This window comes from Equus caballus, chromosome 1 (genome assembly GCF_041296265.1).
Source record: "Equus caballus isolate H_3958 breed thoroughbred chromosome 1, TB-T2T, whole genome shotgun sequence".
Taxonomy (NCBI): Eukaryota; Metazoa; Chordata; class Mammalia; order Perissodactyla; family Equidae; genus Equus; species Equus caballus.
In genome coordinates, this window is record NC_091684.1 from 160,803,638 (window position 1) to 160,816,763 (window position 13,126).

Here is a 13,126-nt window from a genome sequence, read left to right on the forward strand (position 1 = left end):
CTCTCAAGGTCTGTTCTATTTATTTACATTTTATAGGTGAAGAAGTTGAGGTTCTGAGGATGTGATTAAACAGACAGCTGATACACGGCAGAGCAGAGAGTTGCACTTGCTCTTTCCAGATCACCTCCCTGTCCCTCAGCTCGACCCACTTTGGCTGGAGATGGAGAGGGAGCACAAGGAAGGCCTAGGACAGCGTTTGGTTCCCAGTGGTCATGGGATCACTGCTGACTGATGCTGAATCTTGTGGAGAAGGGACTGGATCCTGGATGGAGCTTTGTGTCAGCTACCAAGTTCTCCTCTTACATTCAGCATCTGTAAAATCAGGAGGTGGGATTGGCAGCTCAGTGGTTTTCAAACTGAGGTCCTGGGCATCCTGGCATCCCATAGAGATTGGGGTGGGGGAGGAAAGGACAGTGAATGGGGGTGTGGGCCCCCACCAGCCTAACTTCCACCAGGGAAGCTCAGCATATCAATTTCAGGTATTGGACATCCATGAATCTTTTTATTTGAGCAGGGGTCTCACCTCACTCTATGGCCTCCATCTGACGTCTCTGCAGCTCTCTCCTTCTGGGAGCTGCGATCTAGGCAATTCAGGTCCTGGGCTGGGAAGAGAGGCCAGAGGATCTGGCAAGGGAAGTGGGGTAGACCATGTCTGGGCTTCCAGCCCTGTGGGAGGAAGCAGGTAGAGGTCCGACCCATAGAATCAGGCCACGGCAGAGGAGATGAGCTGCAGAATTACAGGGCACTTGCCTCCACACCTGAGAAACACAAACAGACCTTTGGCCACGGCAGCCTGGGAACCAGAAGCAGCACCCACTTTTCTGGGGTCAGACCAGTGCCCCTTTCTCTTTTTCTGCCAGGCCTGCCCGGGCTTGTTCTCAGTGGTTGCTGGTCACCAACCTAGGGCCACCCTAACTTCTCATGACCTTGTGATTCCTGACTGCTCAGCTCAAGGGCTACTTCAAAAGCTGCAAAAAGGCAAAGCTGTTCAGGGAGCGGAAAGTACCCAGTCGGGGGGCGTTCAGCGAACAGGGGCTAATCCCCTTGAAAGAAGGATCCTACTTCGTTTTCTTTTATTGGCTGTCCTAGACCAAAGTTTGCCCTTCTGCCTCAGTTTTCCCCTCTGGAATCCAGACATAAGAATGGTGTTCCTTTCCTGGTGGCTTCAGTATGAATAGCTCCCTGAATATCATCATCTCCATGTTCCAGGTGGAGGAGAAAGCTGAGGGCTCCAGCTGCCCAAGAACTAGAACTATCTAGCATCTTCTTTCTCTCCCACTGCCCACCCGAGGCCTGCCTCTCACCACCATTCATCCTCAACCTGCTCCAGGGCCCAGCCTGGCTCCATGTAAGCAAAGCTGCCAGCAGGGTCCTTTGTGGTGCTGCTCCCGTGTGGCACTGCCTAGGGGCCCCACCATGGGGCAACAGATGGACCTATGGTCTCTACAGAACAATAGTGGGGGAGGGGCCCTGGCATCGCCCGCCCCAAACAGGAAGCGCTGCATGAGCTTCAAAGAACTGGCAGGGCCAAGGGGCTGAGTGGCTGGAGCCAGTGCCAGGACCGGCGGCTGCCTGAAGAGATGCCTGCCAGCCTCAGGATGCCCAGCCTGCAGTGGGGGTGGGGCTGCAGTGGCCAGGGCAGCTGGGTCTCCGGCAGACGAGGCTTTGCACCCTCAGTGAAGCAGCCACTGACCTGAGACAGGCTGAGGGAAGGGGGCTCAGACACCAGGCTGTTTCCTGGACCTGCTGCCACTAGCTAGCGGGGCTGCAGGTTCTTTCCCAGGCCACAGTGGGTCTGGCCCTCCAGCAAGTAACCATGAGGGGCAGGGCTGGCACCAAGCCTGCACCCACTCCCTGCCTCCTGCTCCCAGCTGCTCTGCTCAGAGCCTTTTCCTCTCCACTTCCTGTTCACACAGGGGGGGGCGGGAAGTGGAGGGAGGAAGTTGGGGGGAGGCGTGTAGGGGGGACCCATTGAATAAAAGGAATTAACCGTTTCCCTCCTCTGACCTCTGGGAATTTCCGCCTGTGAAAGTGTCTCGAAGAATCTGCAGAGCTGGGGGAGTGGGGAGGAGGTGTGCCCCTCTTGGCCCTCTCTCCCTCCCCCGGTGGTGGTGGGGCCAGATAACTCCCTCTGGGCTCTCTAACCTTTTGTTTCCCTGGCGCCAGGGGGGCAGCGCCCAGGGCAGCCCGGAGCCTGATGGCCTCAGAGCCCCCTCCCAATCAATGGGGTTGGTGCAGCCGGCCTGCGACGCGGGCCCTGGGGTGGGAGTGGGGCAGGAACGGCGAGAATTGGTGGTCCCGGGGGCATGAGCTCACACTCAGGCTGGCCAGCCTCTGAGCCCCGCGTCCTCCATGCCAGGGCTAGCGCCCTTGGCGTGTGCCTTGGGGAAAGAAAGGAGGACGGCCAGGGGCAAGCCGAACCTCAGACACCGCTCGGCACACCCTCTGATGGCCACTCCCCCTGGAGCTGTGAAAGAGAGCTGGAGTTCGGGAAGCCAGCAGACAGCGCCCCCTAGTGCCCGCTGCCGACTTAGCCAGGCGGCCCCCCAGGGCCCTCAAGGGCGGGCCTCAGGAAGCACCTGCTCCCAGGACCAGTGGCCGCCCTGCTCTCCCCCAGGTGGCTTCCTTGTTTACAGGCCTCCTGCCCTGATCCCAGCGTCACTGCCTGTGGCCACTCCTCCTATTTCCAGTGACCTCTCCAGAAGCAGCTCATTCATCTTGGCCCCTGCCCACGCAGCTGCTCCCCCACCCCACCCCCTTCTGGCCCTCCCCCAGGCTTAGGGCCAAGGCCCTCAGGGCCTTCTCACTCTCCTCCATTCCAGGCCTTGCTTGGTTTCCAGGGATCTAAGAGCTGTGGTTTCCCGTTGCCCTGACTCAACGGAACCCCATTCTGTCAGTGCCAGGGAAGCCTGGGGCCTTTTTCCAGGAAAGAGGAAGAAGCTGAGGGCCAGATGGGTAGGCTTAGGAGAGGACAGAAGGGGCAGGGGCGTCGCAGGCTGTCTTAGCCAAGTCCTGTGAGAGGAGGGAGCGATAGGGCAGTGTTTGTTTAACTAACATGTGTTAGGCACCCATTATGCGCAAAGACAGAAGCCCCAAGCTGTTCTAAGTCAGCAAGTGACCACACCAATGGCAGGCCAAGGTTTATACCTAATACTCACTGACAGTGGGGAGCAGTACCCCTGAGCCCTCCACTGGGCAGGTGAGGGGAGCCTTAGGCCCCATGGGGAGAGGAAAGGAGCAGGAGCCCTCCAAATCTTCCTGGAAGAGTGGAAAGGAAGCAGGATTAGAATGCCCTCTACTCACCCAGTGGGACCCACACACACACATTTGCTCCCGCTCTTGCTTCTGGAGGAGGATGGGTAATCTGAGGCTTATCAAAGATGGGCAGCTTCTAGCCCTGTCGGTTGGCAGAGTGCATGAAGAGACCCTGTTCTAGTGGCTGGGGAGCACGGCAGGGCAAGGTTCCACCAGAACTGCAGGAGACAAGTTTTGGAAGAGGATTAGGCTGCAGGGGAAAGAAGCCTGCAGTCACCAGCCAGGTGGCCTGACCCCAGCCTGATTCCAGGAACACTCATGATTTTGCTTCAGCCTGGGCAGCTGACAGACCACACCCAGAGAGCCAGGTAGTGGACTATGAACACCAGTCCAGGGTGCAAAGGGTGCTCAGCTGATGTCACAGGAAGGTCCTGCTCCAGAACTCCCTAGGGCTTAGCCTCCAGCTACAACTGAAGAAGTGTAATCTGGGGGGAGGGGCAGGTCACAGGAGCTAGATGGGAAGAAAACAGATCTTCCAAATGCCATGGATGGTGGCAGTGGCAGTCTCAACAATAAATGCCAGAGAGTGCAAGGGCAGAATCAAAGCCAGGAAGCAGCTGGGAACGCTGGGATCCAGGGATCTGGGCAAGGAAAATCCAGCATGCTAAGGGCGAGTAGCGGGAGGAAGAATGAGATTTCTGGTTAGGCAGTGGAGACTCCCAGAAAATTCTTGGGACAACTAGGGAGGGACCAGACTGAGGAAGCTCTAGTGGAGAAGGTGACTTGAGAAATCAGCGCCCCGAGCTGCCTGAGTGCGGAGGATTCTGTGGGGAGCAGCACCACCTGCTGGCCAGAGGGAAGAACAGTCTCGACCTCGAGACAGGATGGTGGGCCGTAATTCCCAACAGAAGCCTGGAGTCAGAGAGGATGGAGAGACAAGGAAGCGAGCAGAAATGGCAAAATCGTCCTGTCAAATCTCCAGGTGAAGGAGTGAGGGCCAAGGTTTGAAGGGATGCAGAGCCCTGGCAGCCTCCCTGTGGCACTCCAGCCCCGCCTGGAGACCACTCACATACCTCTCAGCCCAGCATCAACAAAGCCATCAACTCCAGAGCCACCAGCACAGTGCAGACAGTTTAATGCTCGCCACCCCCATCGCCATCTCCCACTGTCCTCCATGAGGCCCTCAGCCCCAGGGCACGCCTCACCCTGGAGCCCCAGACACTGTGCACAAGAGCATGCCACGCCTCAGCACCACCTTTCCCACCCCCAATGCCTAGGACTCCGAGGGGCTGTCTTTTCACTTCTGGGACCTAGGGGCAGACACCTCTGAGGGAGAAGAGGCACAGAGTAAAAAGGAAGAATGGTACTCTCACTCTAGAAGGTGAACAGGCTGCGTGTGGGGAGGGACAAGGAAAGGAGAGCTGTTAGATGGAGGGGGGACAGTAATGGGTCAGAATTCTGACTTCTCCAGGCCCAGGCCCTCCACTGGGAGGCAGGCTAACAGCCCGGCATAACAGCAGCCCCAAGGCGGCTCTGAACAGCACGGGCAGCCGGCAAAATGCACTCATAGCTGACGCCTCAAGGGCAACAGCTATAATTCTACGCCCTCAACACAGTCATGGCCCAGCAGTCTCCAGATGACTGAGCACCGACTATGGGGTGGCCATCCTAAGCGGGGGCAGTAGTTACCCCCGACTGCCTGCCCACCCATCAGGGGTGACACCTTCCTATAGCCAACTGAGGTGCTCCTCCTCGTAGTGCTGGGGGTCGATGAAGGGCCGGTCGATAGAGCGGATCATCAGCTCCCCACAGTACACACACTCAGCGGCCACCAGTTCATCAAGGTCAGCCTTGAGCTGTTCCCGGCTGGGCCCCCCAGCAGCAGCCCCACCCTCCGCCTCCTTCACCCGGGCAGAGCCCTTGGCAGGGGGTGGGGCGGCCCCTAGCTTTCGCTGCAGCTCCTCGAGCCGGGCCTGCTTGTAGGCTGGCAGGCCAGGCCGCACGGCCTGCAGCAGGCAGTCAGCATGGAACATGTGACCACAGAGGAAGAGGTAAAAAGGGCGGTTGAGCAGGGGGAAGTCGCAGGTGGCACATTTGTCCTGGGGTTCCACGGCGCCATAGCGGCCCCGCAGCTCCTGCAGGTCTCGCCGGATGCGCTGGGCGCTGGCTGTGGCCTCCTCCATCTCCCGCTGCAGCTCCTGGATGTGGTGGTTGTAGGCTTTAAGCGAGCTGCAGATCGCCTCCTTAAAGTGGTCGATGGTGACAAAGTCCGGAAAGAAGGGCAGCACATCCTCAATCTTGAGCAGGGGGCAGCTGGCCAGGCAGGCCATGGCCGTCTGCACATCTTCCTCCTCCTGCACCACGTGCCGTGCGATCTTCAGCCACAGCTTCTTGCGCAGTTCCTCATCTTCCTCGGGCAAGTCAGCACACTGCTTAGCCAGGTCCACGTCCACCTGTGGGGAGACCATGAGTGTTGGGGTCAAGCTGTCCCCCCCGCCCCGGATAGAGACTGGGAGAGACAGATGCCCAGGGAGAACCTGGGCCTGAGGAGAAGCCCCAGTGCAGGATTCCCAGATCCCTGGCAGCAAGCAAGGTTGGGGGCCAGGATAGGAAGTTATGTCAGTAATGGACCTGTCCCTGTCACAGCTATGTAAAAACTACTTACGATGAAGGGGATTCAGTGTTAATGAATTTAAAAATCACCTGGGGAACATAGTCAAAATACAGATTTTTGGACCCCACCCTCAGACATTCTGATTCAGTAAGTCTTGGGTTCAGATCCAGACACTAACATTTTAAATAGCACTTCATGTGATCCTAAGGCAGGAGATGATTCATGATTTGAGAAACAGAACTCAGCACCTTCCCCTTCTGCAATTGCAACCATAATGCAATAGCTAGCTTGTACATAGAATTACCTTTGTACCAGGCACTGTTCTGAGTGCTTTTCATATACAGTAATTTAATCAACCCTATGAGGTAAGCACTATGATAGTACCCCCATTTCACAGCTGAATTATCTGAGGCACAGAGAGGTTCAGAAATTAGACTGAGGCCACACAGCTTAGGCAAGTGGCATGACCAGAATTCAAACCCTGACTTCAGAGTTCATGTTCTTAACCTCTACACTACAACACCTCTCTGCAAGGGAAGCCAGTACCTGCTGGCCAGAGCTCTCCAGGCCCCTCTCCTGGATGGGGTCAAGCCTCATTTGCTCACCTGAAGGGCCAGATCCACAGCCTCCTCATACAGCTCCAGGACCTTGTAGACATGAACACAAGCACGGTGGTGGCCGTGCTCAGCGCAGAGCCGCAGCGCATACTTGAGGTCGTAATGCACGCGGTGCGGGCTGGCCCCGGCCTGCTCGAGGTAGGCCAGCAGAGAGGCTGGCTGGCCTCGGGCATACAGAGACAGCAGGTAATTGTGAATGGCCTGCTCAGTCTCGCCCAGCACGTTCACGCAGAACTCCATGTAGCGGATGGCCTGGCTCACCTGCTGGGCCTCGCCGCCCTGGCTATAGTTTACCAGGGCAGGGATGAGCTGCCGGGCATCCAGCCGGCTGCCCAGCTCAATCCAGGCGTCCACCAGCTGGCGGGGGATGTGACGGATGAGGATGGGCGAGAACTTGTAGAAGAGCTGAGGGTCACGATGGCGGGCAAGCACGGCAAGGGCCTCCTCGTAGGCCTCATGCTGGCAGTGGTATGCCACCACCCGCTCATAGTCCTGCATGATCACAGCAAAGTACACCATGTGTTCCGTGTCCCCATGGCTGGCGAGCAGCTCGTGGATGGAGGCCCGGCTGGCGAAGAGCCACTCCTTGTGGCGGGGGCTGCTGAGGAAAGCACGGAAGCGCTCCCGTGTCTCCCGGTAGAGGTTCAGGGCTTCCGGATCACCCTGCAGAGCCCCGAGCCGGCTCAGGTAGAGCTCCGTGAGCCAGGTGGTAAGCAGCGTGGCCTGGGTACGCTCGGCTGGCTTCAAACCAGCCAGTTTTCGCTGCAGGAACTCAGCCAGAGCCTCCTCCTGTCGGGCCTCCAAGAACTTGAGGGCGATCTCCTCAAAGTAGCTCTGGGTCAGGGCGTAGCAGCGGGCGCTCTCCAGGTAACGACGCTGGCGAAAGCAGAAATCAGCCTCCCGGGCCAGGACCGTGTCCAGGCAGTCTGGCCGCTCTCGACAATACTCTTTGGCCAGGTCGAAGCGGTTCATGTCCAGGTAGGTGCGCCAGACATCTCGGGCCTCCCGCTGCACATGGTAGCGGAAGACAGCCCGTTCGGTGTAGGCCCACAGGTGGCCCGTGGAGGAGTCCTTCACCATGTGCTTCAGCGGCCCAAACTTCTCCAGGAAGTGGTCCCGCAGCACCACCTGCCCTGTCAGCGTGCACACCGCCTCCACCCGGTCCGCCAGCAGCAGCAGGAAGTGGAACTGGGTGAGGACGATGGCCAGGGGTGGGCTGGCCCCAGGACCTACCTCCTCTGGGTACTCCCAGACTCGCTCCTCACTCAGCAGGGAGTCAGGACGCCCACAGTCCAACGCTCCATACAGCACGCCATCCCCCATCATCCAGGCGAAGGCCCGGGGTGCAGAGCGCAACTTAGGGGTATAGAAGGCCAACTCGCTGTAGCCCAGACTGCTGGGGAACTCACGGAAAGGGGGTGGGTGGTCAGCGTAGGCAGCAAAGAGCCCTGAGAAGCCCTGGGCCTCAGCTCCCTCTGCTGCTCGGCCTATGAACTGGAAGAGGCGCTGCCGAGTGGTGGCGATAACAAAGCCACGGCCATCAGGGCCCCGCTCGGCCTCAAGGGAGCACACAGGCGCGGGACCCCCTTCTTCATTTAGCACGTACAATGGACGGAAGTAGAGATCCGGGGCAGGGCCAAAAAGCCCACCCTCGCTGGCTGAGAGCTCTGCTTCGAAGATCTGGCCTTGAGCAGTGCCGACCAGGATGGGGCCTGTGCTGTTCTCAGTGCCCAGTGCCTTGTTCCAGCCCACACTCTCCACCAGCTGCCCCTTCCAGCGCGCCAGGGGCCGGACCTTCTGTCCATTACGGTTCACGTAGAGGACCTCAGTGCTGCTCAGAGCAATCAGCAGGTGAGAGCCTGGAGTGGGGAGAGCATGGCACCCTAGAGGATGCTGCCATTGCCCTTAGCCTCCCCCATGTCCCTCCCCCCAGATCCCACCCACCCAAGGCAGGGACTTACACTCAGCACCAACTCCCCCAACTTCAGACCTCCGCCACCACTCACCAGTATGGTCCAGGAACATCTTGTGAACTTTGGCATCATCCTTGCGCCCCAGCTCCACATGGTTGGGTTCGTTTGCTTTGCCCAAGTCAATGCTGTCAGGATAAGAGGCACAACATCACTCCAGAGAAGGACAGACCTCTTTATAATCTGATGAAAGCCATAGCCTCTCTTCCCTGAAATCTACATATATGCATAAAATGCTTTTTTTTTTTGAGGAAGATTAGTCCCAAGCTAACATCCACACCCATCTTCCTCTACTTTATATATGGGACACCTGCCACAGCATGGCTTGATAAGCGGTACGTAGGTCTGTACCTGGGATCTGAAGCAGCCAACTGTGGGCCACCGAAGCGGAGCACGGGAACTTAACCGCTACACCACTGGGATGACCCCTACACATAAAATTCTGAATGCAATCCCCAAAGGCACTCTGAAACACACACAGGGGCCTACTTAAGAACACTCGGCTCTGAGGGGCTGGCCCCATGGCCGAGTGGTTAAGTTCGCATGCTCCGCTTCAGCAGCCCAGGGTTTTGCCAGTTCGGATCCTGGGCGCAGACATCCTGGCACTGGTCTTCAGGCCACATTGAGGCGGCATCCGACATGCCACAACTAGAAGGACCCACAACTAAAATATAGAATTATGTACCTGGGGGATTCGGAGAGATAAAGCAGAAAAAAGAAAGAACTCTTGGCTGAGAATTCCCCCACCTCATTTTGAGCAGTGACTAAGCAGATGTCTTTTCCCTCTGCTCCACACATCTCCAGTGCAGCCGGGAAGATGGGCAGGGGTATCCCAAATTGCTGGGGTCAAAAGGGAACAATGAATGGTAGCTAATGGTTACTGGGCACTTTCTATATACCCAGCACCATGCCAAGAGCTTAATCTAGTATTATCTGCATTAATCTTCATAATAACTTTGAGGGGTGCTCCTGTTTATTTTATTAAATTCTTTTCAAAGTACACGCTCAATCTAATTAAAGAATCAAATTGAAAAGATGTATAAAGAAAAAGTTAATGATTTTCTTCTCTAACACTTCATTCCCAATGGAGAAAACTGATGTTAACATCTTTCTCCATGCTCATAACATAAATAGGGCTGTTTTGTCACTGTTTTTACAAAAATGCCTTCATATTGTGTATATATGTGTATGATACTAATTTGTAACTTGCTTTTCTCACTTACTGATATTTCATGAACAATCCACTGGGTCAACAGATACAGCTCTAACTCAGTGTTTTAATAACTGACTAATATTCCCTTTTACGGCTGAACCATAATTTAATCACCAGTTTCCTGTTGATGGGCATTCAGCTTGGGTCCAGTTTTTCCTACCATAAATAATACTGCTATCACTCTCCTTGTACCTGTAGCCTTGCAAATTGGTACGATCCTTTTTATAGCTATGTATTCCCCAAAGTGGGATTGCTGGGTCAAAATTAGAGGTATTTAAAATTTTAACACAGGGCCAGGCCCCTGGCCGAGTGGTTAAGTTCTCGTGCTCTGCTTTGGCGGCCCAGGATTTCACCGGTTCGGATCCTGGGCGCAGACATGGCACTCCTCATCAGGCCATGCTGAGGCGGCGTCCTACATGCCACAATTAGAAGGACCAACAACTAAAAATACACAACTATGTACCAGGGGGCTTTGGGGAGAAAAGGAAAAATAAAATCTTTAAAATAAACAAATAAAATTTTAACAAACATTGCCAGATTACTTTTCCAAAACATGGTGGCAATTTATACTCTCAGCAGCAATGTGTGAGAGTCCACTTCTGTGTACCTTCACCAGCACTATATACTAGTTTTTAATTTTTGCCAATCTGATGGGTTAAAAAAAATGGTATCTTATTGTTTTTTTAATTTGCATTTCCCAGAGACTGAGAATATTCTCAGCTTTTACTGGAAATCCGAAGTGCCCTTTCTGTGAACTGCTTGTTTACATTCTTTGCCTCCCTCTTCCACTGAATTCTCTTTTTCTTATTAATTTGTAACGGTTTTTTAAGGAACAAGAATGTAAACCTTTAGTTATTTGTGAAACAGATTATTTTCCCACCATCTTTTGTGTTGACCTAATTCATAGTGCTTTTTTGTTTTTATTTTGTCATGAAATTACTATGTAGTTAGATATATCTACCTTTTTCCCTGTGGCTTCTGGATTTTTTTAGCTTACGTAAGAAGGTCTCCCTTCAGGCCAAGAAGATAGAAATTTATTAAACGTTCTTTTAATATTCACATTATTTTTTATATTTAAATAAGTATTCCACCTAGAATTCATTTTTGTAAAAGAGGCTTAGCTCTGTTTTACCCAAATGATTATTCTGGATAGATAAACAATTTTGCTGACACCTTTGTCATATATTATTTCCATCTATTTATTTATTTTTATTTCCAGTTATAGTGAGATATAATTTCCATTATAGTGGATTTATTTCAGGACTTAGACAGTTCCACTGATCTATATGACTAACTTGTGGGATGGTACTATCTTTAACAGATGAAGGCACACATTAGAGAAGATTCCACAGCTGGTAAATGGTAGAGCTGGGATCTGAGTCCAGGTCTATCTGATTCTTAGCTACTACACTACACTGGTTCTCTCTGGGAAGGGATAGGGTATTTCCTGAAAACTCCAAATCCACTGCTTTACCAGCCCAGAGTGGAAGAAAGGCCCCAGTGAGCTAACAGTCCCCCAAACACCACCAATCCACTCCCTACTCCTAAACCTTTTGGGCCTCAGTTACCGGAGCAGTGTATCCTTGCCCAGGCTCATGCAGAGCTGATTGCAGGAGACAACAAGACTGGTGATCCGCTCGGAAGGGGTAAAGTCAATGCGCTGCTTCGTGAAGATGGGGACTTCCTTCTCCAGCTGGGCGTTCACATACCCTGCAGGTGAGGAGCAAAGAAAAGGTTTGCTGTGGGAAAGACTGAGAAAGGGCAAGGAGAGGCAGCAACGAAACAGGGCTCCTCTCCACTTTCCCAGCATATTCCTACCCCAGGACCTTGGTTAACAGTTTAATATCAATATATCAAGTAGTTTGTCAATCACCTCTCCATTAGGGGTCCTGGGCTTTTCCCACACTTCTGACAGCAGGGAGGGGTTGATTCTTTGAGCCCTTGGGATGCTGTCACACCACAATGCACCTGTCCCCACTGGTAATGGGAGGAAGGGGTTGGGCTTTCTCCCTTGTCAATCTTTGGCCCAGCCACCCCAGCTCAACTAGAGTCTAGTTCCACTCTTTCCCCTCCTCCTTGACCATGCAGTAATGCTCTCAGTGAGTCTCCAGGAGAACAAGGGCAGAGGGAGCCCTGGGGACCCTCCCATCAGTTGGTTAACAAACTGCAGCTGCTCTCTCTCCAGCCTTAACTCCCATTACCGTTGCTCAAAATATCCCAGCACTTCATCCCCTCTGCCAACTCTACTACTTTCTACCAAATTTTCCCCTCAACTCCAGGCTGCACCCAGCTCTAGAAAAGGCCTAAAACACTTCATTTTTCCCTGTTCAGTGACAAAGTTCCCTCCAGGACCATCCCCCCTCCCCTACAACACTCCCCTTTCCTCAGTTTCTTTCCCCCACTCTCTTCCTCCCACCTCCAGAAGGGGCCTGGCGAGAAAAGCACAGAACCAGGTTAAACCTGGAGCCTATTCTCAGTTCTCCCAACTGCGGCCCTGCAGGCAAGTCACTTCCTTATCTGGGTCCCGGTTCCCTCTTAGAAGGACCCTAAGTGTAGGGCCTAGATCACGCGATTGCTCTTGCTGCTCTTCCAAACTTCGACCATCCACAGAGCCTTAAGAGAATCAGGGGCCTAGCTCCGGACTGCATGTGAAGGAGGTGAACCGAGCTCTCGGAGCCACCCTCCCCGCTCCTCCCCCGCAGGTGCCAAGAGGGCCAAGAGGGCCAAGAGGGGCAGCGGCGCCCTGCCCTCCCTTACCCGAGTGGGGGATGCCCACGCTGGGGCAGCCAGGCTGCAAGACGGCTGAGCGGGACAGGGAGTCCTCGTATTCATCCAGGATGGACGCCATGGTGCCCGGCTTCTGGGATTACAACAGGGTTCCCCCCAGGGATCCCGGTCGCCCCAGAGTAGAAGCTGCGGCTCCCCAGCCTCGACAGGGATCTGACAGATCCTGCCACTCCGCCGCCGACTCCTCCCCCTTTAAAACCCTGAGGATCTTCTCCCTCTTGCCTTATAGAGCGGGAAGACCGGCGGGCCCGCCCCCTTAAACGTGGCGCAGTTCTGCACCCTGCTCCCTCCCCCAAGAGACCACCGGCTCCCCTCCGCCGATGCAGGCGGTCCCAACCTCGCCCCGGCAGCTCAGCTGACTCCCGCCCCCGGGACGCGCGCCTATTACGTAACTTCCGGGTTCTCTCCCCTCCCCCCCACGCACGCTCGTGCGGGAACGTCGCCCCGCCGGCCCCCCGGAGGCGTGGTGCGACCTGCGGGGGCGGGGCCGGGGCCCAGTCTGCGCTGGCTGGCGGGAGCCGGGAGCGCTGCGGCAGGGCTCGGCCTGGGGCAGGGCTCGGCCTGGGGGCGGAGCCCTGAACGCTTCCGACCTGGAGGCGAGCGGGGTGGAGAGCCGGCCCTGCGGAACGCCAGCCCCTCCCTCCAGACCCTGCTGCAGTTCCCGGCCTTG

General features: G+C 55.1%; 1 protein-coding gene and 1 long non-coding RNA gene across 2 annotated transcripts; both read right to left on the reverse strand.

Annotated features, from left to right (window-relative positions):
- On the reverse strand, nucleotides 1-3,585 carry LOC138918302 (uncharacterized). The gene is made up of 3 exons (XR_011427485.1): nucleotides 3,304-3,585; nucleotides 524-758; nucleotides 1-312 (listed from the first exon to the last, which is right to left on the reverse strand). It is a non-coding gene; the product is annotated as an uncharacterized lncRNA (long non-coding RNA).
- A 788-nt stretch (nucleotides 3,586-4,373) lies between these two features.
- Nucleotides 4,374-13,040, reverse strand: VPS18 (VPS18 core subunit of CORVET and HOPS complexes). Its single transcript, XM_001503497.7, has 5 exons — nucleotides 12,427-13,040; nucleotides 11,238-11,379; nucleotides 8,493-8,584; nucleotides 6,475-8,345; nucleotides 4,374-5,708 (listed from the first exon to the last, which is right to left on the reverse strand). The coding sequence occupies exons 1-5, from the start codon at nucleotides 12,515-12,517 to the stop codon at nucleotides 4,983-4,985; spliced, it is 2,922 nt and encodes a 973-aa protein (XP_001503547.1). The 5' UTR covers nucleotides 12,518-13,040; the 3' UTR covers nucleotides 4,374-4,982.
- Between the last annotated feature and the right edge of the window lie 86 nt (nucleotides 13,041-13,126).